Source organism: Neomonachus schauinslandi, chromosome 5, assembly GCF_002201575.2.
Source record: "Neomonachus schauinslandi chromosome 5, ASM220157v2, whole genome shotgun sequence".
Taxonomy (NCBI): domain Eukaryota; kingdom Metazoa; phylum Chordata; class Mammalia; order Carnivora; family Phocidae; genus Neomonachus; species Neomonachus schauinslandi.
In genome coordinates this window covers 56,960,544-56,985,763 of record NC_058407.1, presented here as the reverse complement: position 1 = coordinate 56,985,763, position 25,220 = coordinate 56,960,544, and the positions used below count along the sequence as shown (strand labels likewise).

Genomic DNA, 25,220 nt, shown 5'->3' with positions numbered 1-25,220 from the left:
GGTGGGTTGGACCAGATGGTCTCTCCTGGCCCAAAGACTTGACCAGGTTGTCAGTGACAGGCAAAGGTCGTGTGACTTGACAGGCTGAGGTCGTGTTGTGACATGTTGACCTGGGGAGGCGGGTCAAGTCCCAGCACACTACCCGGGAAGCCTTTGGGGCGGGGCAGGGCAAGTCGCGACTTTCATCTTTTGGGGCCGGCCCCTCCCGGACCTGGCATTCCTGGCTCCCCCAACAGATTGTGGCTTTGGAAGGGGCCCCTCCCCGGGGAGGGCTGGGATTGGCCACCAGTGGCCTGGGAAGAGGCTCAGATCCTTCCGCGGAGGGCGGGGGGGCCGCGTGGGGTGTTTGTTCTCTTGGGGATTAATGGGGGGTTGTGGGGGAGGGGTAGGCGCGCTCCCGCATGCGCACTGCGGTCCCTCCTGTTGGCTCGTCGTTGTCCGCTGGGCGGGGGCCCGGCCCCGCCCCTCTCCCGTCCGGGCAGCGGCGGCGGCGGCGGCGGCTGCGGCGGTGGCGGCGGCAGCGACGGCGGCGGCGGCAGCAGCCTGCGCGGTGCCTTCTGGGAACGGAATCCCCAGGGCTGCCCCTGGCCCCCATGGCGCATGCGCGGGAGGCCGCTCGGTGATCCGCGGCGGCGGCGGCGGCGCTTCCTGCTAGGACCGGCCGGGGCCGTACCGGAGGCTCGGGCTCCACCGACCCTCCTCCCACTCCCTCCCACTCACCCTCTGGGCCGCGACTGCGCAGGGCGGGGCCGGCCGAACCATGGGCCGCGGTGAGTGCAGGGCCCGGCCCCCCCACCCCGCCCCTCCCCCTCCCCTCCCCTCCAGTCCCTACCCTCTGCCCCCTCCGCGTCCTCTCGGCCCCTTTCCCTGGCCCCATCCCCACTCCCCCGCCCTCACCTGCCCCCACCGTTTCTCCCTCTCACTGCTTGACTTTTGCCTTCTTCACCTCCTTCCCCTCAGTGCTTCGCCCACCCTCCGCCCGCCCTCTCCCCAAGTTCCTTCCTACTTCGTGCGCCTTCCCCTCCTCCCCAGGCTGAGGGAAGCAGGCTGGGTGACAGGGCGCCTTGTTATGAGAGGGAAAGTTTGGAAGCCGCCAGTGTGGGGTGGGAGCGATGGTGAGATTGGAGAGGATACTTGCAGGTTTGGAGGGTGGGGGGGGCGTCCCCACATATCAGAGGAGAATCCCTCTTGGAGCCAATTTGAAGCCAGTGGGGTAGGAGGTGCTGAATCCCCTTGCCTGAGGCTTGGGGGAAAATCAGGAGCTTCTCAGGATTCTGGGAGAAGACAGAGCTATGATTCCAACCTTTCTTAAGAAGATCCAAATCAACTAGATCAGTGATTGTCTAATGGAGCAGGCATGGAGGGGTTCTGTTGGTACCACCCCAGCGGACAGTTGGGCAATTGCCTGGTGACCTGTGGGGCAATCTGTACTTTTTATATGATCTTCCTGGGGGTAGGGAACAGCAGGGGGCCAGACTCTCTGGGAAACTTCCTAGTGTCCTGGCATTATGGGAATTTGCCCATACTCCAGGATGAAGTCTTCTGTCTCTGATGGGACAAAGGGGCCTTGCCCTTTATGTCTAGGGATTGGGCTCTGATTCCTTGGTCCCTGGGAGTTGAGGCTTTGATCCTCTGGTTCCTAGGGCCTGTACATGGAAAGGATGGTTGTGGACTCAGCCAGCAGATCCCTGAGATCTGTGTGTGCACTTACCTGTAGGGTTAAGGATCTTTCCCTTCAGAGTGTCCTGGGGTTTGGTGCTTTTCTGAGTTGGGCAGATTTCCGACAGTCCCTTCTCTCTCCTGTGTTGCAGGTGTGGGCTAAGCCGGAGGCCCCGGCTTTAGACTGGACCCCACAATGTTTGCAGAGATGTTCAGGTAGCCACGGCGGGTTCTTCATTTTCTCTCCCAGCTCTCAGGGTTTCTCCATGCCCCTGAGTTCTTTTGGGTCTCCCCACAATCTTTGCCTTCCTGGAATACTCCCTCAGGTACCCAGTGCAGTTTAATCCTCCTAATGCCCACATGGATGTCTGTGTTATCAGGCACGTGGGAGCTGATTACACACAATGAATGGGGGCAATGAGAGCAGTGGAGCAGACAGAGCTGGGGGCCCTGTGGCCACATCTGTCCCCATCGGCTGGCAGCGCTGTGTTCGAGAGGGTGCTGTGCTCTATATCAGGTATGGATCCTCAGGGTTCCCAGAGTTCTGTCCCCAGCCCTTCAGTGCCTGAGTTTTCTCTCCCACCTCTCCTCTCAGCGCCCAGATCTCTGATAGCCTATTGCTCTCCTCTGTTCTTCCTTCCTCGGCCTTTTTGCTCTCTGTATCTCTGGCCCTTTAAATCTATTCTCCCTCTTTCTCTTTCCACATCTTTACTCTCTGTCCTTCCTAGGAAGGTCTTTGACTAAGGAACTGTCCTTTAGGCACATCTCCTGATTCAGTGTCAACTAACTCCGTGCTCTCTGACCCTGTGCTCTCCCAGCCCAAGTGGCACAGAGCTGTCTTCCTTGGAGCAAACCCGGAGCTACCTCCTCAGCGATGGGACCTGCAAGTGCGGTCTGGAGTGTCCACTCAATGTCCCCAAGGTCAGAGTGGTGAGGGGTGCCAGAGAATACAGGGATGAGCCAAGAGACCTAATACAAGTCACTGACCGTGGTAGCGCTTCTCCCAGATGCCACTCTCTCAGGGTCCCTGTCCGTGACTCCCGCCTTACAGGTTTTCAACTTTGACCCTTTGGCCCCGGTGACCCCGGGTGGGGCTGGGGTGGGGCCCGCATCAGAGGAGGACATGACCAAGCTGTGCAACCACCGGCGGAAAGCCGTTGCCATGGCAACTCTGTACCGCAGCATGGAGACCACCTGCTCACACTCTTCTCCTGGTGAGTCTTCTCCACTTTACCGACAACTGAGGAAAACTTAAGGGCCTGGAAGAGGGATGGTGGGAGGAGCTCTATGAGAGGGAGCAAGGACACGGGTGGAGTAGGGAGCTGCTTGAGGAGAGGAAGGCACGGGGAGGTTGGGAGTTTGTGGGAGATGGGATGGAGAAGACAAAAGAAAGTTGTTGGAAGGGGAGCCACAGGCTGACCCTTAATTTCTCATTTATTGCAGGAGAGGGAGCGAGCCCCCAAATGTTCCCCACTGTGTCCCCAGGGCCCCCCTCTGCCCGCCCTCCCTGTCGAGTCCCTCCTACAACTCCACTTAATGGGGGACCTGGCTCCCTTCCCCCAGAACCACCCTCAGTTCCACAGGCCTTCCCCCCTCTAGCAGGCCCTGGGGGGCTCTTCCCACCACCAAGGCTTCCTGACCCCGTGCCCTCTGGAGGCAGCAGCAGCCCCTGTTTCCTCCCAAGGGGCAACGCCCCCTCTCCAGCCCCACCCCCTCCGCCCGCTATCAGCCTCAACGCTCCCTCCTACAACTGGGGAGCCGCCCTCCGCTCCAGCCTGGTGCCCCCTGACCTGGGCTCTTCTCCAGCCCCCCATGCCTCCTCCTCACCACCTTCAGACCCTTCTCTCTTCCACTGTAGTGATGCCTTAACGCCCCCTCCTCTGCCCCCAAGCAATAATCTCCCCGGTCCCCCTGGCCCCCCTGGTCCTGCCACTCAGCCACCAGTGTCTTCAGCCCCTATGCACCTGCCCCTGGTCTTGGGACCCCTAGGAGGGGCCCCCACGGTGGAGGGGCCCGGGGCACCCCCCTTCCTTGCTAGCAGCCTACTCTCTGCAGCGGCCAAGGCACAGCACCCCCTGCTCCCCCCTCCCAGCACTTTACAGGGCCGAAGGCCCCGTGCCCAGACACCCTCGGCTTCCCACTCCTCATCACCCCGGCCCTCTCAGCGTCGTCCCCGCAGACCCCCAACTGTACTGCGATTGCTAGAAGGGGGCGGTCCTCAAGCCCCTAGACGGAGCCGTCCTCGGGCCCCTGCTCCCGTCCCCCAACCCTTTCCTCTCCCTGAACCATCCCAGCCGATTCTCCCTTCTGTGCTGTCCCTGCTGGGACTCCCCACCCCTGGCCCTTCCCACTCCGATGGAAGCTTTAACCTTTTGGGGTCAGATGCACACCTTCCTCCTCCCCCAGCCCTCTCCTCAGGGAGCCCTCCCCAGCCCAGGCGCCCTATTCCGCCCTCCCTCCCGGGGGCCACCAGTGGCGGCCTCAGCAGTGTGCCAGGTACGTGAGCGTGAGCGTGAGCGTGAGCGTGCAAGAGCCCTTCCTCCTCCCAGTGGAAAAAGGCAGCCAAGGCGTTTAGGGGAGTTTAGAGAGCTCTTCGGTGGTTTTCCGGGTTGGAGGCATGAAGGTTGGGTTCTTTGGATGCTGGGAGAAAGGTCCTCCCTTGAGCTGAATTTCTCTTTTCCTTTGCAGGTGCCCCTGCCCCACCAGCTGCCTCCAAAGCCCCCTTGGTCCCCAGCCCTGTGCTTCAAAGCCCATCTGAAGGGCTCGGGATGGGGGCGGGCCCAGCCTGCCCTCTGCCTCCCCTGGCTGGTGGGGAGGCTTTCCCTTTCCCCAGTCCTGAGCAGGGCCTGGCGCTGAGTGGAGCCGGCTTCCCGGGGATGCTAGGGGCCTTGCCTCTCCCTCTGAGTCTGGGGCAGCCCCCACCTTCTCCACTGCTCAGCCACAGTTTATTTGGCGTGCTGGCTGGGGGAGGGGGACAACCTCCCCCTGAGCCCCTGCTACCCCCACCGGGAGGACCTGGCCCTCCCCTAGCCCCAGGCGAGCCTGAAGGGCCTTCGCTTTTGGTGGCTTCCCTGCTTCCACCGCCCCCCTCAGACCTTCTTCCACCCCCTTCTGCACCTCCTAGCAACCTCCTTGCCTCTTTCCTGCCCCTGTTGGCCCTGGGCCCCACAGCTGGGGATGGGGAGGGATCTGCAGAGGGAGCTGGGGGTCCAAGTGGGGAGACATTTTCAGGTTTGGGAGACCTGCCCCCCCTACTGTTCCCCCCACTTTCAGCCCCCCCCACCCTCATAGCTTTAAATTCTGCGCTGCTGGCTGCCAGCCTGGATCCCCCCTCGGGGACACCCCCCCAGGTGAGGACAGGGGGTGAGTGGGTGGGACAGAACAAGAGGTAGAATCAGGGATGGGAGCTGGGAATCAAAGGCTTTCAGTTTCATGCCTGAGCTCTTCCTCAGGGCCTTTGGGGAGGGCTTACTTCTTGGCTGGGGGTAGGATGGCTGCAAGAACTGGGTCTGTATTTAATAAGCGTGGCCTACTTCACGTGAGGCTTCAGTGAGATTGTATGTGTGAAAGTACTCTACGTTTATGAAATATTTCACACACATAGTGTTATAACCATTCTTTCTCTTTAGCCCTGTGTCCTGAGTGCCCCCCAACCTGGACCACCTACCTCCAGTGTCACCACGGCAACTACTGACCCGGGGGCCTCCTCTCTGGGCAAGGCCCCCTCCAACTCAGGGAGACCCCCCCAACTCCTTAGCCCTCTGCTGAGTGCCAGCCTGCTGGGTGAGTCTGAGGGAAAGCTGGTGTGAAAGAGGAAAAAAAAAAGGAAGCAGTAAAAATTGGGAGTAGAGGCTAGATGACTTGGGGAAGAGTCTTTGACCCTGGGGTTAAGCCTAAGAGATAAATAGGGTCTACTCAGCCTAACCGGTTTGCGGAGGGAGACTCCTGACCTTCCAACTCCTCACAGGTGATCTGTCTTCGCTGACCAGCAGCCCTGGAGCCCTCCCCAGCCTGCTGCAGCCTCCTGGCCCTCTTCTCTCTGGCCAGCTGGGGCTGCAGCTCCTCCCTGGGGGGGGGAGCTCCTCCACCCCTCTCAGAGGCTTCTAGTCCCCTAGCCTGCCTGCTACAGAGTCTCCAGGTGACGGTGTGTGTTGGGGGTGGGGGGTGTCAGGGACAGAATTTTTTCCCAAACTGGAAGTAGATTTTTTTGAGTTACAGTAGCAGAGGAACCATATTTGGGACTAAGATTTTATTTTTTGCCTGCAGATTCCTCCAGAGCAGCCAGAAGCCCCTTGTCTGCCCCCTCAGAGCCCCACCTCAGCCCTAGAACCGGAGCCTGCCCGGCCTCCCCTCAGTGCCTTAGCCCCACCCCACGGTTCTCCCGACCCCCCAGTCCCTGAGCTGCTCACTGGGAGGGGGTCAGGGAAACGGGGCCGGAGGGGAGGAGGGGGACTTAGGGGCATTAATGGTGAGGCCAGGCCAGGCCGGGGCCGAAAGCCTGGCAGCCGGCGGGAGCCTGGCCGACTGGCCCTCAAGTGGGGGGCACGTGGTGGCTTCAATGGACAAATGGAACGGTCCCCAAGAAGGACCCACCACTGGCAGCATAATGGGGAGCTGGCTGAAGGGGGTGTTGAGCCCAAGGATCCATCCCCTCCTGGACCCCATTCTGAGGACCTTAAGGTGAGTGCAGGGTGATGGAGGTTTGGGCTGAAGGGCTCTGAGGAAAGGCTGGGAACACGGTTCCTTTCCCTGACTTTTCCTACACATACAGTCCATGTTTTCCCAGGTGCCCCCAGGGGTAGTCAGAAAGTCTCGTCGTGGCCGGAGGAGAAAATACAAGTGAGTGTTGGGCCTACCACAGTCCTGGCCTTTCCCCATTTCTTGATGGTTTATAGAAATGTCTAGAGTGGCCTGACTTTCAAAAAGGCACAAACTTACTTATATATGTATAAGATTATGCCTTTATGATCCAAAAGTAGAAAGTTTCCCATCCAAACTCTGAACTTCACCTCGTGCTTGGGGAAGTATTCCTGATCATCCGTGCCCTTATTGCAGCCCTACCCGGAACAGCAATAGCTCCCGCCAGGATGTTACCTTGGACCCCAGCCCTACAACCCGTGTAAGTGTGTGTCAGGGTTGGCGGCGGGGGGGGCGGGGGGGGGCGGTTGTCAGGGATGAGGCAGGAGGAGAAGAGGATTAGAGGGAGTGGGGAGAAAATAAAAAGACTTCCCAATACCTAGCTGTTTGATCATTTCTTTCAACTTCCCCTCCTGTATAGGCGGCTGTCCCTCTGCCTCCCCGGGCCCGCCCTGGCCGTCCTGCCAAAAACAAGAGGAGGAAACTGGCCCCTTAGCAGCCATACCTGGAGCTGGATCTGACCCTGATTGGGGAGAGCTGAGTGCTGAGCCTTGGGAGCCCCTGCCAGCCACCTGCACCTGTGGACAGTGGGTGGGGGCACTACTCCCCACTCAGAGCACAAATGCAAGCCCTTCCCCTACAATCCCATCCTGAGCCATTGCAGGGGGTAGGGAAGCTCACCCCCTCCCCCCCAAAGCCATGTCACTGAAAAGGCCTGGGGGGGTGGTATATGGCCCTCTCCCCACCAGGCTAAGGGGAACACCCCCTTCCCCAGGTCTTTTATTTGTTTAAGTTATTTTTGCACAAATGACTCTTTTATATTTAATTCGACTTCATTGCCTCCCTTCTTGAAGCCAGCAGGCTCAGTTTACAAACCTGTGAGCTACTGTTGGCTGCTGCCCTCCTTCCCGGTGAAAGGTACAAAGCAATAAGCATCATGCATTCCCCCCTCACCCCTCCAACACCCCTCTGCCTCTGGCTCAGGTTGCTCAAAGCACAGATCCCCTCTTACCCCTGTCCCCAGGTTTGAAACACATAGCCTCATTTCAAGGTGTAGCCAGCTTCCCTCTACTTTCCTCTGGGATCTAAAAGGGGGTAAGGGGGCACAGAGAGCCCACTGGGCCTCTCCTCCCACACACACTACACTGCCCCTTCTCCCCCATCGAAACGCTCAGAGACGTTGTGATGATGCGACTGAGGATTATGCAACGTGGTCCAACCGGAGCGGCCAGCACGACCCGCTGTCCAGGGGCTGCCTCCTGCCTTTTCTTTTGTAAAGACAAGACCTTTGGGAGTTTTAATTCTGTTTTGTACTTGCCCTGTGGGGCCTCCACTGCTTTTCTATGGGAGACACTCTTAATTTAACAGATGAGAATATTTTGAAACTCTGGCTCTGACTCTGTACTCATTTTTTCCTTAATTCTTTGGTATAAGAGCAGGTTACAGTTTAAATCCTCTTGCAGCAGAGAGGGGCTGAGGCTGCCTGTTAGGCTGTGAAGGTCCGTCTCAGTGCTGCCTCTTCCCCAGGAAACACAGCAGGGGCCACACAGAGGACAACAGCATTTAATGGTCAGAAACAGTTGTACAGTACTGCAGCCAGCCCCGGGAGCTGTGCTGGAGGACAGGACCCAATCCTTCCCCGCCCCAGGCAAAGCAGTACTGGATGGGAACTGGCGTGTGGTGGGGCCCAAGTCCCCGGGGCCTGAGGGGAGACCACCATCTACTGTCCCCCAGCTACCACTCTGTATTCCTCAGAGGAGGGGTGTAAACCCCACATGCAAGAAGAACCCCTTTGCCCCCAGTGTCAAATGGTATGGGGATGCGAGGGTTATAATTAAGGGGAAACCCTATGTAAGCTGTTAACAGAGTTCAAAGGGGTAGGGATTACCCCTGTTCTCCATCTCCTAAAGGTGCTCACTTTCCCAGCTTCTTCATCCGTTCATCAATGTTGGCAAAGTTCCCCTCAACCGTGGACAGGTTCTCACGCATGGTAGTCTGCACCTAGAAAGTCACAGAAATGTTTTACTAGGCCCAGGTGCTTGCTTGGGTGAGCACCTGAGAAATGCTCTAAGAGAAGAGAATGGAAGCACAGCTTATGGGCCCCAGAGCGGGCAGGTTATAGTAGCAGTTTTCAGAGTATCCTTGGAGTACGAAGGACCTAGTTTAGGGACTGCCAAGCAGGCAGGACTCAACCAGAACCATTCTTTTGATCTGTTTTATATAATGAGGAACAGGTAAGATTTTACTGAAATGAGAGTTTTACTGGCTCAAAAGTTTAGAAAACTGCTCTAGAGGCAGAACATACTAACACTTTATATATTTTTTCATTTATCTTGATGGTCCTGTGGTGTTGGGTCTCTCAGCTATAATTCTGCCCCCAGCACTGAAAACAGTGCCTCCAAGAAAAACCGAGGACCATGTGCTGGGCTCTGCTAAGAGTGAAGGGGAAGCTCGCTGCCCAGCGTCAGAAAACAAGCAGCACAGCAAGGTTGGAGCCCGCTGTTCATTTCAGAATCCATATTCCTCCCAATGTGCCGTGCTCTGGATATAAGCACATCTGGCTGAGGACCCAGGGAGGGGAAAGCTAAGCCGAGACTATAGAAGAACAGGGTAGGTATTCTAGGAAAAACTGAGGTTCACTGGACTCCTAACAATTCACCCACAGTATTTCACCTAATCCATACAACCCTGAGGAAGGTGTAATTTTCCAGATGGTAAGATGGAGATTCATAGGTTAAGTTGTCGAAGGTCCCACAACTACTGAAAAACAGTGGAGACTCGAGCCAAGCCCCTGCCACATCATGCTACTACCTGGGCCAAGGCAGAACCCACTGAGACAAAGCTGGAGAACCCGGTCTGCTAGAGAAGGGAGGCAGCAGACCAATAAAGGGGCACACACCTGGGTCAAGAGGGTGGTGTTGTCCTTGAGGGAGCTAGCAATCATCTGCTGTGTGGTATCCAAGTGGGTCAGGAGCTGACCGAACTGCATGGCTACGAAAGAAGGTAGGAAAGGCATGGGGGACATTAGAATCCAAGAGGGAAGGAAACAAAAGCTGCGTGCCTTCCCATTCCTCTTAGCTCGCCTGGCAGCTGGCCTCCCACCTTGCTCATGCAGCTGCTTGATGGTGACAAGTCTCTGCACCAGCTCAGGAAGGGTGGAGGCAACGGGGCTCCAGCGCTGTATGGTTTCATATAGCTGGTGCACCTGAGGGAACAGGACAGGGCCCGGAGGGGATGGCCGAGCGACGTACACACGGATTCCCTCGCTAGGGTGGGGCAGGCGGGAAGCACTGCCCTCTCTTAGCCGGTAAGAGCTCACAAAGACAGCATCCGGGATTCGATGCTCTCAGGTTTTGGTGAGACCACCAGAATGACTTGGAGAACACGAGGGAACAGGAAAGGGTATAAAGATGGGGGAAGGGCTCTTCCTGACCTTGCTTTGTGTATCTGCATCTTCTACAGAAGCTTTATGCTTGGCAATCTCATTCACCTTTCCCAGGACACTCTGGAAACAGATTTCAAGGTTGATAGGGCACCCAGGGCTTCCAAAGTCCCAAGCTACCTGTAATCCAGTTTGCCCTCCACCTAATACCTGTAGCCGAGCCTCCACTTGGTCCAAAACTGCAAGGTCCAGGGCGTTCACCTTTGCTTGCAACAGTTCTACAGTCTCCTGGGGGTGGGGGTTGGGACAAGCTTCACGAAGGGGAAAGGATCAGACTAGGAAGAGGCCACCCAGTATTCCACTGGAGGTGATTAATATATAGCTATGGACCCTAAAAGAGTTCTCCAAGCAAACCCAACCTCAATATCCCCTCTGTAATCCAAAAATCTGGTTCCTCTTATACTCACCATAAGACAGGCTCCCTGTAGACCTGCTGAAAGGGGATTCTGGTGGGGAAAAGGCGGAAAGAAATCAGTGGTTCTTGTATCTCCACCTGATTACTACCTTCTCCCATCCTTTCTGGTTCTAGCTGGCGACCCACTGGCTGATCTGATAACTGAAGACCTTCCCACCCTCCCAGGGTTCTGTGGAATGCTATGGGTGTTAGGGATGAGGGTGCAGGATCCAAGGGTCAGACTAAGTAGAGGAGAGCACCTGACCTGAGCATCCTGATCACAGCGTACAGTTGCTTCCAGCTCTGTTAGGCGCTTCTCAAGTTCTGCAACCTAGGGCGAGGAAGGAAGTGAGATTCGCCATCTGCCTCCCTGCTGCTACAGCGGGCACTAAGATCCTGCTATTCTCTGCTTGTCTGCTTGCCATTCCCCTCGCTCCTCCTCTCCACTCTGCCAAGGGACTACTCTCTGGAACACATCCCTAATCACACTCTTAAAATCTTAACTGAAAGTAGATGAATGAGGGAAACATGGAGAACGAGACATCAAGAGGAATCAGAAGCATCCCCAGCACCCTCTCCTGAGATCTGATCCCTTGGAGGGAGGTAGGAGAGTCTTCAGGGCCACGTCACCCTAGCCCCCCAACCAACCTACATACGTACTTACTTTGGCAGCTTGAGAGAACTTGTCCTGCTCAGGCCGAGAATGTAGCTCGTAAGTGACAAGGCTACTATCTACGGGAGTCCCGCCGGTGGTCCTTCCCCCTGAACCAGTTCCTTTGCTGTTTTTGGTTGCTTCCAGCTGCAGCAGCAGGCGCCTGGGCCAGGAGACCGAGTGATAAGATCAGGACTTGAAGGATGCGGGCCAGCCCAGCCACTCTCTCATTTCTGCCTCACACTCAGCATTAAGGAACAACTAGGCTACCTCTCCCCTTAGTATCCTGGCCAGTACCTGGCTGAGGCTCCCTATGCCCCAGTCAGCAATGATTTCCCAACAAAGCAGGGCACCCACTTAGCCAGAGCTCCATCAGGGTCAGTAAGGTTGATGGCTGCATCTGGTCCCAGCAGCTTCTCCAGGTGGGAAGCAAACAGCTGCTGCTTCAGGGCTGCCAATTGTTTAGCCAATACCACGGGGGTCAGCTTCTCTTCAGTGGCTGACTCCTTCACTGCTGTCTGGTATGAAAAGAAGTAGACAATGAGGGGTGGCAAGGGGGAATCAAGACCAGAAAAAAGGGGGCGCCTGGGTGGCTCAGTCGTTAAGCGTCTGCCTTCAGCTCAGGTCATGATCCCAGGGTCCTGGGATCGAGCCCCACGTCCGGCTCCCTCCTTGGTGGGGAGTCTGCTTCTCCCTCTGCCCCTTCCCTTGTTCATGCTCTCTCTAGCTCTCTCTCGTGTGCTTTCTTTCTCAAATAAAATCTTAAAAAAAAAAAAAGACCAGAAAAAAGGATCAAGGCCCTTAAGAATGGCTGTGGCTGGAAGTTACTGGATGGTTCTTACCCACCTGTGGCACTGAATGTAGATTTATTTATATTCCTAAACCTAGGAACCTCAGCTCCCTTACCCAGGAGCCTCAGGAACCTTTCTCCTCCTGCTGTGAGGTCCTCCTCTGCTACGTCAGTCAGAGCACAAAGGGGAGAAGGGAGTTTATAGTTACCTTGATTTTCTCAACTTCAGTCGTCAGCTCTTGGACCTCATGCAATAGTCGCTGGTACTTTTGCTGGGGTGTCTCCTTCACTCCCAGGCCCTCTCCAAGCTAGAGAGCAAGTACACACAGTGAAGTTACATCTCTCGGTACAGGGAGGCTTCTCAAGAATTTATCCAAACCCGGAGCCTAAGTTGTAAGGGCTTCCTGTCCAATTCAGAATCCACAACACCATTACAGAAAAACTGGAGGTAGCTGGAGGCCTGCAGACTCTCCAGAGCAAACAGCAGGGGGACTAAGCATCCTCAATTGTATCCTGCTGGGATTCTCAGGACCCCCAAGGAGAGAAAAACTCAGAAGCCTGACTGTATCCCTTGATGTCCCTCCTAACTAGGATCACTGCACCATTCCCATCAACACACACACAACAAACCATCTCATATTCTCCAGATTCATATCCTGTTCTCTTGGTTTTTCCAATACGATCTGAGAAATCTGCCAAGAAAAGAAGATGGAATTGAGGGCGTGATCGAGGCCCGGGGCAGTCATGGTCTCAGGTGACTGTCAGGGCTACCATGAAAGATCTCCATGAAGGACCCTTTCCCCGAAGCAAGTCACTATGGTCTGACGATAGGCCTCCCCGCCGACCAGTTTCCAGCCCAGTCTCACCAAGGCCCTTTGTCCCCACTCTCTTGTCTTTGAACTTGTCATAGGCAGCATTGGGATTGACAATGATGTGCTCCACGCTTGTGCTCGTCAGCTCCTCCTGCAGGAATAGGTAGTTCAGGCCAGAGGCAGATTCATTCTCACCCTAGACTTCCCTGACCCCACAAAATCCCCAAACCACTAGAGGAGACTGGGCCCTATGTTCCCAAGGGAAGAGAAGGGCAGCTCCATTCCAAGCTGCTGACCCAGGCTCAACCTAGGAAACGGAAGCTTCCTGGTAAATTTGGAGTGTCAGTTGTATAAATATTAACACCCTGATTCAAGGAAAGAGGTAGCATAACCTCCCCGCCCACTCTGTACATAAGCCTCCCCCTCCCCCCACCCACCCACCAGGGCCCTCCCAGTTACCTGGCACACACCATGCACTCAGGGCAAGAAACCAACCTACCTCTTTGAACCTCCCCCTCCCAAACGTAAATTTCCTTGCTGCTGAGGAAGGACATGTCAAACTAACCTCCCATTCTTGCTGGGGGGAAAGAGGAAGGGTGGCACACAGTCCAGCTGCTAACTCTGAGGGTGAATATGCTGCTGAAGGGAAGATACCAGCTCTGAGATACAAAAGCGAGGCTGGGAGAGGGCCTGACCAGCAGTCCTATGTTCAAGGCTGCCATGAGGCTGGGAAGTTCAGGGTATAGAGAGAAGAGGCAAGAGATTACTGTATTATTTTTTAAGGGACGTCTTAAAAGCAATAACAGAAGTACTACCTGCTTGCCAAGAGGACCCACGGGTGAGGGCCACACCTACATCCTGACATGGAGGTAGCCCAGCAGCTTCTCAAAGAGAAGCTGCAGCACCCGCCTCTTCTCCCTGAGCCCTCTGTTCTTGTCTCAAGCACTGAAACTCTCCCATTAGCAGGGAGCATGGCAAAGAAAGTGATAAAGAAAGTTCACCCTAGAAACGGTAGCGGAGAGGTTCCCTCCTTACTAGATACTGACTGGCTGTTCAGATTCCAACAACTACACCAAGACCGGGCACTTTGGACTAACACATCTCCTTCCCTGGTCAGCAGTCCGACAGCTCTCACTACATTCCTGAAGGAGAGGGGAGGAGACCCAGGAGTCCTGTGCTATTGGGGACGACAGCTCCAACTTCCACAGGAAGCAGGCAAACTGAGTCTTCTTTCATTTAACAACCGTTCTCAACCCTGCCTGCGCATTTGCGTCACTTACAAAATGTAAATTAAAAAAAAAAAAAAATTAAAAAAAAAAAAGGGGAGGAAAAGAGGCCTGGGTTCTCCTCTGTAGATTCTGATTTCATTATCATTCTGGGGTAGGGCCAGGAGAGTAGGCCAGTTGAAAAGCTACCCAGCTGATTCTAACGTGCGCCAGGACTGGACAGAGAGTCTCTGCCTGAATGTGGGTATTGGGGGTGGTAGGGGATGATAATGGAGAGGCATCATGAAGAGCAGCAGAAGCTCCATCCTTCGTCTCTGGTCTGCTCTTAGAGATGGAATCAGTTGAGTGGCAGCTTTAAAAATAGGGAAAGGAGGGAGTAAGGAGAAAACATCAACTTTGACATTTACCTCTTCTTCAGGGAAGTGCTGAGCAGAGAGGCAAGAGCTAAAGATTAAGGGAAAACAAAAGGGCTCAACGTCCTATATGCAAGGGCAAAGAGACAACTGAGCCCCAAATTATTATCTCTTTAATATTCTCTGAAATGTATGGCCAGAGCACCCACAGGCCAAATAACTGTGTGACGTCTGGCCTCTACAAAGTGTTTGTCTGAGAAGGACTCCCGACCAGGAGAGACAACCACCTTCTCTTTTAAGTTCACAATCAAGAGTATGCCACTCCTCCCTGTGATTGCCCCAGTCAAGGCCAATGAAGTAGAAATCCATTTTTAAAAGGTCCTCTTAAAAAGACAAATGGGAAGCACAGTCTATAGACCAAGGAAGGAAATTAATCATGGCTGCCATCTGTTAAGCCCTCATTATGAGCCAGGCACTATGCTGATGAGAACCTACTTTCCTACACACTTTCCTAAGCAGGGAAGGGGTCGGCTGAGTAGAAAAGGGTCAACATACAAAATGTGGGCCTCAGAGGTCCTGGACAGTGACAGGAATGAACGTGCTTTCATCTCACTATTCCCACTTAGGACCACGTCCTTGGTCAGGAGAGCTGCCTGACACTGGCGTCCCCTCCAAGTCTCCCCAAGGATGTGGCCCCAGACACCCAGATGGCTGGCACCCTTCTGTCCTCCAGGGGCACCCACTCCACCAGTGCCTCAGAAATCTGGGGGCATGGGCTGGGGACAGTGTCATTACAGTGATTCGTAAGCTGGGAAAAGGCTGTCGGCTGGGGGTGGGGCTGGATAGAGGGATTAAAGATTTAGCAGAGACAAAAGGACAGAGAAACAACTGCCCATCACAGCACACCCCATTAAAAAGCAGATGAAAGGTCAGGCTTCTTACCAGCTCCTTGTGGTTTTCCCCAGAGGTGAGAAAATCAAAAGAGTTAAAAGGAAAGGGAGTGGGGAAATGGGGGTGAGGGAGGGAAAAAAAAAGACAAAATTGTTATTAGCAAATTGTCACATGCACTATATGATAGCTTCAAACACACTGCACCATAGGGCCCAGGGGAGCCTAGCAAAATTTGGGGGCCAAGAAATTTCAGCTGGAGTCACTACAAGAAGAACTTGGGACCCTTTCCTCTCTGGTGGTGAGAATGTCATGAAGCTCTGTCATTAGAAGCAGTGTAAGATTATCTGAGAACTATAGTGAGATGTTGCAAGCCAGTGGCATGGAACAGCAAAGTGGGGGCGGGGGGAGACAGGCAGAATGTGAAGCAGAGGCTGTGGGGATTCTAAGGATATGTAGCTGACTAAGGGTCCGTAATTCTCAAGGAGGGCCTTCATGGTTCAAGTCTCGCTGTCTCTTGGTTTCTCTAGTCTTGAAGAATGAGACATCTGGATGGCGGAAATCGGTCACAATGAGGGTGCCCGCATGGGTGGTTTGATATGACTTTAGGTTAAGCAGAACAAAATATGTCAGGAGATAGTGAAGTACCCGTTCTCATTCTCTGCTGCCAGAGGAGAGGCAGGGCACGTCCTCGCCCCTCAGATAGGTCAGTGTGTTTGTATCCATCTTGATTAGTTGGTAACTCACCCCCAGCACCGAGGGAACCAGAGCAATTCTGCCAGGATGTGCGAGCACAAAGAATCCAGAGGACACCAAGATTCACAGCTACCAGCCCATGTGCAGAAAATGTTTCTTCCACCCTCTGCTCACAAGATTCACAGAGGTTAGAGGGTGGACAAGGGGGGAAAGGTGAGAGAACTTCAAAGAGGCCTTCTTTTAGTCCAGCCACAGAGATAAGCCTCTCCCTTCTAGGCAAGATGGGTAAGGAACTGCCAGGAGGGGAAATCTAGCTGTATGCCCTGCCTCTCCAGGAGCTCTACTGATGGGCACGTAGAATCGTGGAAGGTTGAAGATGGTTATGTATATATGACGATGCATGGAGGGACAAAGACAAGTGCTTCCTGCCCCAGAGAGTTCAGCTAGACACACCTGAACCTCAACCTCTCCATCCCGTCTGATGCCAGGGTCCAGCAAAGCCAGGACTCCTGTTTCAGCTCACGGTCAAGGCAGATCCAGACCCTGTGGTCTACAGTGGGATGTCTCTGCACAGAGGGAGTGTTAAGTACTCACAGGTGCACACATGCAAACACACAAGGGGAGGCACACACACACCACCTTTCTCTTGCTTGCCCTGCCAAGCTAAAACCAGCTTGGGAGAAACTCAAGGAGAGAGAGAACAATGAGCTGTAAGTTCAAGTTCAAATCATGAGGAACAAGCAGAATGCGGGAGGATAGAAAATCAGAGAAAATGAAAAATGGTATATTAGTTTGTAAATAGTATATACCACCTTCAGGTCTGTCCTTTGGGTGCACTGTGGGATGATGAGTTTTTAGGCATAATTCCTATAACTTAGAGTTTTAACAGCCACCACGGAAACAGTCCATTCAGCCACCTCGATTGGAAAATTCTAAGTGCCCTGATCTCAGGTACCAGCTTACCTGGTACATGACTCCCAGTCCCTTCTCACTAGTGGACCCCCTGACTCCCCAGGGCTGTTTGGCTAAATGGCTGTGCCTCAGAGGGCAAGACCTGAGGTTCTAGATCAGACAGGGAAAGAGGCCACTGCTGCTCTCTGAGCCTGTTCAGGCTCTTTGCCAACACTGCAGCCAGAGGGACTTCAGAACCATGATGACAAGGAAGTTGGAGAGTGCTGTAGAATAAAACTGTCCAGGATGGATCAACATAATGCTGACCATCCACCCATTTCTAAAGGAGGGGTACAGAAACAGAAAGACTCATGAAAACACAAATAACCCACATTACTACCTTAAAATTACATATAACGCTCCTTTCCCATCCCATTTACCATTGTCTAAAGGCTTAGCATAGGGAACATTAAAATGAGTTTGCCCCAGGGATAGTCTACACATAGCTAAGAAGTGAGGACTGTGATTATCCCCCTTGTTCTCTACCCTTGTCTAGAATGGCTAACAGTTACTTCTTTTCTCTTAACTTCATTTCCGTCTAAGGAGGAGAAAGCCAACCCCTTCTAACTTCAGCCCCTAAATGCCTCATATGCAAAAGCAGTCCTAGCCTCCATGTTTCTATTCCATCCTCCACTGGACAGTTTTATTCTGCAGACCTCACAAGGGAAAGAGACAATGATTCATGGATCAGAGTTGTACTTCCAAACCTTGATTAATGATTTTTGAACACAAGGCCAGCAGGCCCCTTAGTGACCCAGCTAGGGACTCAATAGAATTTAAAATGATTAGCTACAACAATAGTACAGTGACAGAGCATTGCATGCGAGATGGCAGATGAAAGAAAAAACATGCAGAGAAGAAGCATCGAATGGTCTTACTTGTGCAAACTAGTGTCCAGGCAAGGTGGTGAGGAGGGAGGATGGGGGAAGCATTAGGAAAAACTCAGGTAAGTTCCAGAGCGCCAACAGTCAGTGAACACAATCAAGCAAACTCTAGGATATCTCAAACTATAAGGAAAAGAACGTACTGTTTCTCATCTTAGGCTGGTGGAGTGTCCAGCAGTATCTCCCCTTTGGAGAACAAGCCTCTGCCAGGACCCTGTCAAACTGTGGCTATAGGTCATTTCTTCCCCTTTCCCATGGCATTGGAGATGGATAAGGCATCAAGGGAGAAACTATATCCTGTTTCTAGTGAGATTTTCTGAATTTACTCTCCTTGTTCCAGCAGTTCAAAAGCCAGGAGCACAATGCCTCACAGACCCAAGGTAGACTGTGGGTCCAGCAGGGAGGAAATTCCAGTCGGGAATTAGCTTTCCTGACGAGACATTTTAAGAAAAGTCTCCAGGGGCGCCTGGGTGCATCAGTCGTTAGGCGTCTGCCTTCAGCTCAGGTCATGATCCCAGGGTCCTGGGATCGAGCCCCGCATCGGGCTCCCTCTCCCTCTCCCACTCCCCCTGCTTGTGTTCCCTTTCTCACCGTCTCTCTCTCTGTCAAGTAAATAAATAAATGATCTTAAAAAAAAGAAAAGTCTCCAAACAAGCCCATCGTCCAAATCAACCTAGGAGTGTCTGAAATGCAGATGAGATTCTCCTACATTGAAGAGGAAAGGGCTAGACTGTGCAGCCGTCTGGCCCATTTATTTTATAATATTTTACTTCCTGCTAAAATTGTTTTAAAGGAATAGTAGGAAAATCAGGATCATCTTTAGCAAAACTAAAACCTTTTATACTACTCTCCTCCCCCATCTTCTCCACTATGGGAATTGCAATACTTTTATGTTTAAATTAAACTAGCAATTACAATCTTTTTTTTTTTTAAAGATTTTATTTATTTATGTGAGAGAGAGAGAATGAGAGAGAGAGCATGAGAGCGGGGAGGCTCAGAGGGAGAAGCAGACTCTCTGCCGAGCAGGGAGCCTGACGTGGGACTCGATCCCGGGACTCCAGGATCATGACCTGAGCTGAAGGCAGTCGCTTAACCAACTGAGCCAGCCAGGCGCCCGCAATTACAATCTTTAAGGGCTATGAGAGGACATTATTTCCTTCAGCAGCTCAATTTTTTCCACAGTGGAGCAATCAGAGGAAGGAGGTTAAAAGAGTGAGGGTCAACACACTTTGATTATTCCTTTAAATAAAAACCTGGAGATCCCCCAAAAGGTTCCATTAGAAGCTGGTCATATTGGTTGTCTTCAGGGAAGGGACCTGAGTGGTGGCAGGCAGGGGTGGGAAGAGACTTTTGTTCTATGTGCATATATTATCTATTTTAAAAATGAATCCGATTAAAGTTGAAAATAATCTGGAGACTAAGGCAGAACATTCTGTTGTCAGGGGTTAAGAAGGTGACTGAAAACCTCATGGTTCAGCCACAGTACTGGTGATGTGCACTGTCATCGGGGCTAGGTCTTGGGAAGGCAGGTGAGAGATAGGCTGCTAGTGAGAATCTGGCCTCACAGACATGAGGTTTCTGGACTAAGTACAACCCACTTCTCTTGAAGTTGCACATTTACATCAATATTAAGAGCAGTAACAGAACCGTTACCCAGCTGACTTCCCGAAGGCTGCCCTCCTAAGGCCCACAGGGACACCCAGAGGCCAGAGACATTAGCTGACATCAGTAAACATCTCAGCACATCCCCCCCTTCCTGAAGCAACCGAAGGTCTCCCCATCCTACTCACTCCTGCCTAGTGATGAAGAGTCATTTAGCTGAGCCTTAGGTGACGGAGGCAACTCGACTCTTCTTGTAGTTACCATCCAGCTCCTATGCACTGCTATACCATCATTCTGGGCAGTATGCTGCAGGAAATGAATACTTCTGGTATCCCTCCCTATCAGCCGCCCCACTAGGTACTACTGAAATAGGCTGCTCAGGCTCAGTGGGGAGAAACAGCCAATCAGGGTTGCACATTCAAGTGCTTCCATGCCTGTCATCATCTTCTTAAGAAATGTCTCAGTTCTTTCAAAAGGAAAACTACAATGTATTTTTTGTTTTGGAAGGGGGATTGCTGTGATACTGCCCATTCGTATCACAGTCAGTGACAAATGGACAAACTTCCATTTATTATCTCACCATGAAGCCATGATACTTTATAGGCAGAGGCCTAGGCCCGAGTTGAACAGTCTCTGAAATGGGTTAGAGGACTGAAGTCCTCAGCTTATACACTCCTGCTCTGTGAGGTCAAAGACAGCTTCCTAATAACATACATCTTGGAGTGACAGGTGCACACCCAGGTCCTGGAGCAATGACAACATCAGCGTTATCTCCAGATACTCAAGCTTGGGGGACAGACTGACATGCCAGCAAGTACAGAAGCCACAAGGAACACACCACTGAGAGAGGAGACAGGGAAGGTGTTCCCACAAAGTAAGAACCACTTCCACATGGGGGAAATCAAATAAGCAATAAGTGAGTACACCAAGCCATACATTAGAAGCCAGCAGCCAGCATTCTCCAGGACTAACCAGCCCCACAGATAGAGCCACAGACTTACAAACAAACATACGGAACCTGCTTCATCAATGTGACCTTAGCCCAGCTCTCTTTGGAATAGAACCTAAACCACATCTTGTAAAAAATGCTAATAGAGGGGCGCCTGGGTGGCTCAGTCGGTTAAGCGTCTGCCTTTGGCTCAGGTCATGATCCCAGAGTCCTGGGATTGAGCCCCGCATCAGCCTCCCTGCTCAGCAGGAAGCCTGCTTCTCCCTCTCCCACTCCCCCTGCTTGTATTCCTTCTCTCGCTGTCTCTCTCTCTCAAATAATCTTAAAAAAATGCTAATAGACCATTGTTCCCCTTGGTACTTACATACAAGTTTTTACTATGTTGATTTCCATTCACTCCATTTTGTTTATTCCATGTTTCCTATCCTATATGTATCCTAACTCCACCACCATTAGTCTGGGGCATCCTTAAAGGCAGGGACATTTCTTCCTCTGCATTGCACAAAAACCAACACAGAATGAATACATTCAATAAACAGTGATAAGTGGTTCCCCTCATGGTTAAAATGTGTCCACAGCTAATTTCTTCCTTAGAGTTCTTCTTAGATCTGAAAGTACTAAGGGACTCTCCTTTGCTGCTAGAAAATATTTATGTTCTTCCTCAAATTTGTTTTGCTCTGACCAGATCCCTTATATTTCTAAAATCACATCATTTTCTCACTCCTTGCTCAATGGATACTAGGTGTTCAGGAAAAAGATGATTCCTCTATACTTCAAAATCTAGCTCTTGGTAGGATACTAATGAAAATGTATCAAGTGAAATATTTTATGAAATCAAAGGCCTAGTTCCTAACCTCAAGTAGTTTTTAAGTGCTCAGGCTTCATGATTCATTACTGTAGACTAGCACCCAGGGGCCTACCTAAATCACTAGTCCCAAACTAAACTGTTTTGAGATATTTCAACTTTTATGTAAAAGACCCAAGGATCAGGTCTTGTTAGTTGTGATTCCACCAACATGGCTCTCCGTCCTGGCATTGTTCACTGGTGGCTGTAAGCCTGCAACCTACATACCTCCCAGGCTGGGTTGGCATACCCGCTTATTGCTGTGGCTTGCCAGAAAAAGGAAAGGGTCTGCCTGGGGGAGAGAGGTCAGGGTCCATAAGAGTCCTGAAGCAGCACATAGTCTTACCGCATCAAACTCGGCTTGATCATCCTCGGGTAGGTCGCTGGTTTCGTAAACATCTGGCTCGTTCCTGGCCTGCAGACAGAAGCAGTGACCACCCCACCTCATTACCCAGCATCCACCAATACCCCTGGACCCACTCCATTTGAATAAGCTAACAGAGAAGGCAGGCTGTGAGGCCAGGATTCTGTCCCTTCTCTTCCACCTGCCCACTGAACTGTATGTCAGTTCCCATGTCTTAGAGGGGTGAGGATGACAGGAGGCACAACTGGGACCTCATGGTAAGTGGTGAAAGTAGGTGATGACAAAGATGTGACCCTGAATATGAATGGGGGCGGGCTCTTGGCAATCATTATGTCCAAAGTAGGAGAGGGCTATCTTCGAATTAGGCCCTGTATACCATTACCCTGGCACAAAGGTTGAGAGTGACTCAGGACCTTAGTATCCAAGGTCCTGTGACCCAACCCCCACCCTTGAGAATGCAGGCAGGGCAGCACAAAAGGAGGGTACAGGCTGGCACGTGCGGGGTGGCGTGGGGGGGGGGGGTCCCAGAGGGCAGAGTTCTCTATCTGGCACTAGAAGGATTCTGTCACGGTAACCTTTTCTTTGGCAGGGTGAAGGCCATCACCAAGTGGCCTGGTATGTGTGTTTGGGGTGGAGATGGTGGGGGGAGGGGCCTTATGGGGAGATTTGGGGAGACACGGGTGATGCTGACACGGATGGTAGAAACACTTGGGCACAAGTGGTAAGCCCCCAGAGACGATTTCTGGGCGGAGAAACCGGCCACTGCCGGAAAAGGGGCCTGGTAAGCCATTCCGCGGCCGGACCAAGTCGGGTCGGAAGAGTTCGGAGGGTACTGTGGCCCGCCGGGGAGCCAGAGGCTGGAGCCCTGGGGCGGAGGAAGGGCTGCAGGCGGGAGGGGTCACGGGTTAGTGTCTGTTGGGGGTCCTTAGTAGGTCGGGGGTGCGGTCCTGGGGAGCCGGGGTTGGCCCTGTACTCACAATGCCGGGAAGGTCGGCGTATTTAGGGTCCGCCATGGCGGCGGCGAGGCGGGGTTGGGGGACCGGGGCCTCGGTGAGCCGGGGCCGCTGTTCGGGTAGGGGAGAGGCTGGGTCCGGGTCCCGGGCTAAGGCGGCGGCAAAGGGAGCGGCGGAGGAGGCGGAGGAGCAGGAAGTCTCGCGACAGGAATCGTACAGGAGAGAGAAGGGTAAGGCAAAAGTCGCGAGAACAGCCCGCTACCACACCCCTGGAGAGGCTGGGATTGGCGAGAATACGGCCAGGGAATGAGGTAATGGCGGGGGGACGCCGCCTGGGATTGTGGGATGTGTAGTCTTGGACCACTCGGATTTGGACGGAGAACGACAATAACGCGCTTTGGGAGTTATCTCACACGACTTTTTATTTCATTTTTACATCAAGTCTATGAAAAAATATTTTATAATTCCTGTTTTTCAGATGAATACGTTTGGGCTTCCAGAAATTAAATGGCTAGATAAAAAGAATACATCCTGTCATGCTGTGGCACAGAAAGGACTTCAAAAACAATAATAGCAAGTAAAATTTAGTAAGGGCTTAGTCATGTTAGGAATGAAAACATTAAGTAATCTTCTCGAGTTAGAGCTATTAGATGAAGTACAGGACACCTAGTTAAATTTGAATTTCAGATCAACAACTAATAGTTTTCTGTTTGTTTGTTTTTAGTGTAAGTATGCCCCATATCATATTTGGGACATACTAAGACACACACACACACACACACACACACACATTATTAGTTTTTTATTTGAAATTCAAATTTAACGGGACATCCTGTTTTTGTTTTTCAAATCTGGAATTTTATTTCAAGCTCATAAATAGGTAAGTGGTGGCTGTATGTCTGTTGGAACACCCTCTGTGCTCTTAATCACTTCACTAATAGTTTTCAGACTTCTGAATTTCACAGCTCAATAAAATTAAAACCACAGCAACCCTGGGGCGCCTGCCTTCAGCTCAGGTCTTGATCCCAGGACCCTGGCATCTAGCCCCAGGTGGGTCTCCCTGCTCCCTGCCTGCTTCTCCCTCTGCCCCTCCCCCTGCTCATGCTTTCTTTCTCTCTCAAATAAATAAAATCTTTAAAAAAATAGAACAACAGCAACCCTTTCTGAGGATGGACATAGTACTGCTACCTTTTAATTTTGTCAACTAAGTGCATTAGAAAAAGAAAGCCTACTGTTTACTATAGCCATCATTTCTTACTAGAAAAGTAGGAAGGACATACTCTCAAGAATGAAAGACAGTCCCTTGAAACTGAATAAATCTAGCTTTATGAAAAACTTGCCGCATTGTGTGTGGGTGTTTTTTTTTGGGGGGGGCATACCCAGCAAACTTTTTTCCTGACCTTCCATAGACAAGCTTTTTTTTTTTAAAGCAGTTTTTTTTTTTTTAAGATTTTATTTATTTATTTGACAGAGAGAGACAGCGAGAGAGGGAACACAAGCAGGGGGAGTGGGAGAGGGAGAAGCAGGCTCCCCGCAGAGCAGGGAGCCCAATGTGGGGCTTGATCCCAGGACCCTGGGATCATGACCTGAGCCGAAGGCACTTAACAACTGAGCCACACAGGCGCCCCCCTTTTTTTTTTAGACAAGCATTTTTGAAACTCCATTAAGGCTGCCACCCTGGAACCCCTAGGGGCCTGAGTTTGGGATGTTTTCCATAATGTTTCCTGAGCTTGCAGGATGCTGCAACACTTAGAAATAGTGCCAGACCAAGTGACTGGAGAGATGCTTGTGTTCCGGAGTTTGGAACTCATTGTCATTCTATGCATACTCTCCTGGCTCCTCTCCAAACCTCTACCCCTCTTTCTACAGAGTCCTACTGCCTTCCTATCCAGTTTCTTATGCTGGACCCATTTCCTTCAGTTTCCTTAAGACTCAAGGTGGGTGAGAGGCATAGGCCCAATGTGCGGAAGCCCTCATCTGAGTTCTGAGTGGTTACTTCTTGTCTGGCCAGGCCATCATTCTCTCATTCTTGCCTCATAGTGTCCAAGTGACCTTAGACAATTGCTAAGCAGAACCTCCATCCCCTCCTCCCGTTTTCCATCACCATGCTCCTTCCCTTGGCCTAGAGCCTCAACTCCTGCAGTCTAACTCTCTGTTGGCCAGCAGAGGCCTATGACGTGGAGAGAAATCAATTTGGTCCGCTTCTAGGTGGTTCTGCCCAGGGGCTGCAGCAGGAGTCTGACCTGAGGGGAGGAAGGATAAAGAATCTCCAAGGCTTGGCTTTTTTTTTTTTTTTTTTGCTAGGGAAGGGGGAGAAACAAAGCAAGCCCTGAGAAAGGGGCTGGGGTGTTGGGACTCTATCCAATGGTAACTTGGACAGGAAACACGTAGGCGCTGAAACCTGTCTGAAACCTAAATGCAGATGTCTGCCCTATTGGTTCTCTCTCAAAGCCCCTGTGGCCTTCCCCATCCCCATCATTACTCCCCCTTCACTGTTTTCTGACTCCCTTTCTCTTGCAAAAGCTTCTCCTGCCCACCTGCATCCCAGCCCCAACCTATGAGGCAAAAATGAGAATTTTATCCGTTTCTGAATTCTGATAGCCCAGAATCAGAGTTTGCCTTCCTTCACATTGGGGACCTGGTGTGTATACTGGGGAGAGAGCGCACCTTTGGACGTAGAAGGGGAAGGGACTTGCCTCTCCCCTGACATTGGTGTCTGAAAAATGGAACCTGGACACCCACCCCCACAGGGGTACTGGCAGCCGCCCTTGAAAGCTGAGTGGGTTGGGAATCTGTGTGAGGGGGTTGGGGACGGGGAATGAGAAGTGTGCTCTCAGTTTGGAGAGGATGGTGACAGGGGCGGGGCGGGGGTGGGGGAGGAGGGTGTCCCGGAATAAAAGGGGT

The 25,220-nt window shown here is 52.3% G+C and overlaps 2 protein-coding genes across 6 annotated transcripts; one reads left to right on the top strand and one right to left on the bottom strand.

Annotated features, from left to right (window-relative positions):
• Nucleotides 1-534: 534 nt before the first annotated feature.
• On the top strand, nucleotides 535-7,221 carry MBD6 (methyl-CpG binding domain protein 6). Its single transcript, XM_021687205.2, is given in 14 exon segments — nucleotides 535-770; nucleotides 1,812-1,875; nucleotides 2,040-2,176; nucleotides 2,478-2,580; nucleotides 2,711-2,873; nucleotides 3,103-4,155; nucleotides 4,348-5,009; nucleotides 5,289-5,442; nucleotides 5,627-5,727; nucleotides 5,729-5,797; nucleotides 5,926-6,339; nucleotides 6,446-6,498; nucleotides 6,715-6,778; nucleotides 6,938-7,221. Coding segments are annotated over 12 exon segments (3,024 nt in total). The 5' UTR covers nucleotides 535-770; nucleotides 1,812-1,875; nucleotides 2,040-2,063; the 3' UTR covers nucleotides 7,013-7,221.
• On the bottom strand, nucleotides 7,167-22,894 carry DCTN2 (dynactin subunit 2). Of its 5 annotated transcripts, XM_044915380.1 has the most exons (16): nucleotides 22,341-22,532; nucleotides 21,346-21,414; nucleotides 17,599-17,607; nucleotides 15,128-15,133; nucleotides 12,661-12,757; nucleotides 12,425-12,486; nucleotides 12,004-12,102; nucleotides 11,362-11,522; nucleotides 11,017-11,167; nucleotides 10,618-10,683; nucleotides 10,366-10,404; nucleotides 10,109-10,186; nucleotides 9,950-10,021; nucleotides 9,619-9,721; nucleotides 9,416-9,507; nucleotides 8,070-8,517 (listed from the first exon to the last, which is right to left on the bottom strand). In XM_044915380.1, the coding sequence occupies exons 1-16, from the start codon at nucleotides 22,374-22,376 to the stop codon at nucleotides 8,431-8,433; spliced, it is 1,227 nt and encodes a 408-aa protein (XP_044771315.1). In that variant the 5' UTR covers nucleotides 22,377-22,532; the 3' UTR covers nucleotides 8,070-8,430. The 5 variants fall into 5 exon arrangements, 3 of the variants coding, with proteins under 3 accessions (XP_044771315.1, XP_044771314.1, XP_021542881.1); XR_006540079.1 differs by lacking the exons at nucleotides 15,128-15,133; nucleotides 17,599-17,607 and adding an exon at nucleotides 7,167-7,931 and having other exon boundaries at nucleotides 8,065-8,517; nucleotides 9,414-9,507; nucleotides 22,341-22,624; XR_006540080.1 differs by lacking the exons at nucleotides 15,128-15,133; nucleotides 17,599-17,607 and adding an exon at nucleotides 7,404-7,931 and having other exon boundaries at nucleotides 8,065-8,517; nucleotides 12,004-12,030; nucleotides 22,341-22,894.
• Nucleotides 22,895-25,220: the final 2,326 nt, after the last annotated feature.

Coding starts and splice junctions, on each gene's coding strand:
- DCTN2 (XM_044915380.1), bottom strand. CDS start 22,376: ATGGCGGACCCTAAATACGCCGACCTTCCCGGCATT. Junction 10,187..10,365: donor TACAGGGAGCCTGTCTTATG/GTGAGTATAAGA, acceptor CCCCACCCCCAG/GAGACTGTAGAACTGTTGCA. Junction 10,022..10,108: donor AAGTGGAGGCTCGGCTACAG/GTATTAGGTGGA, acceptor ATCTGTTTCCAG/AGTGTCCTGGGAAAGGTGAA.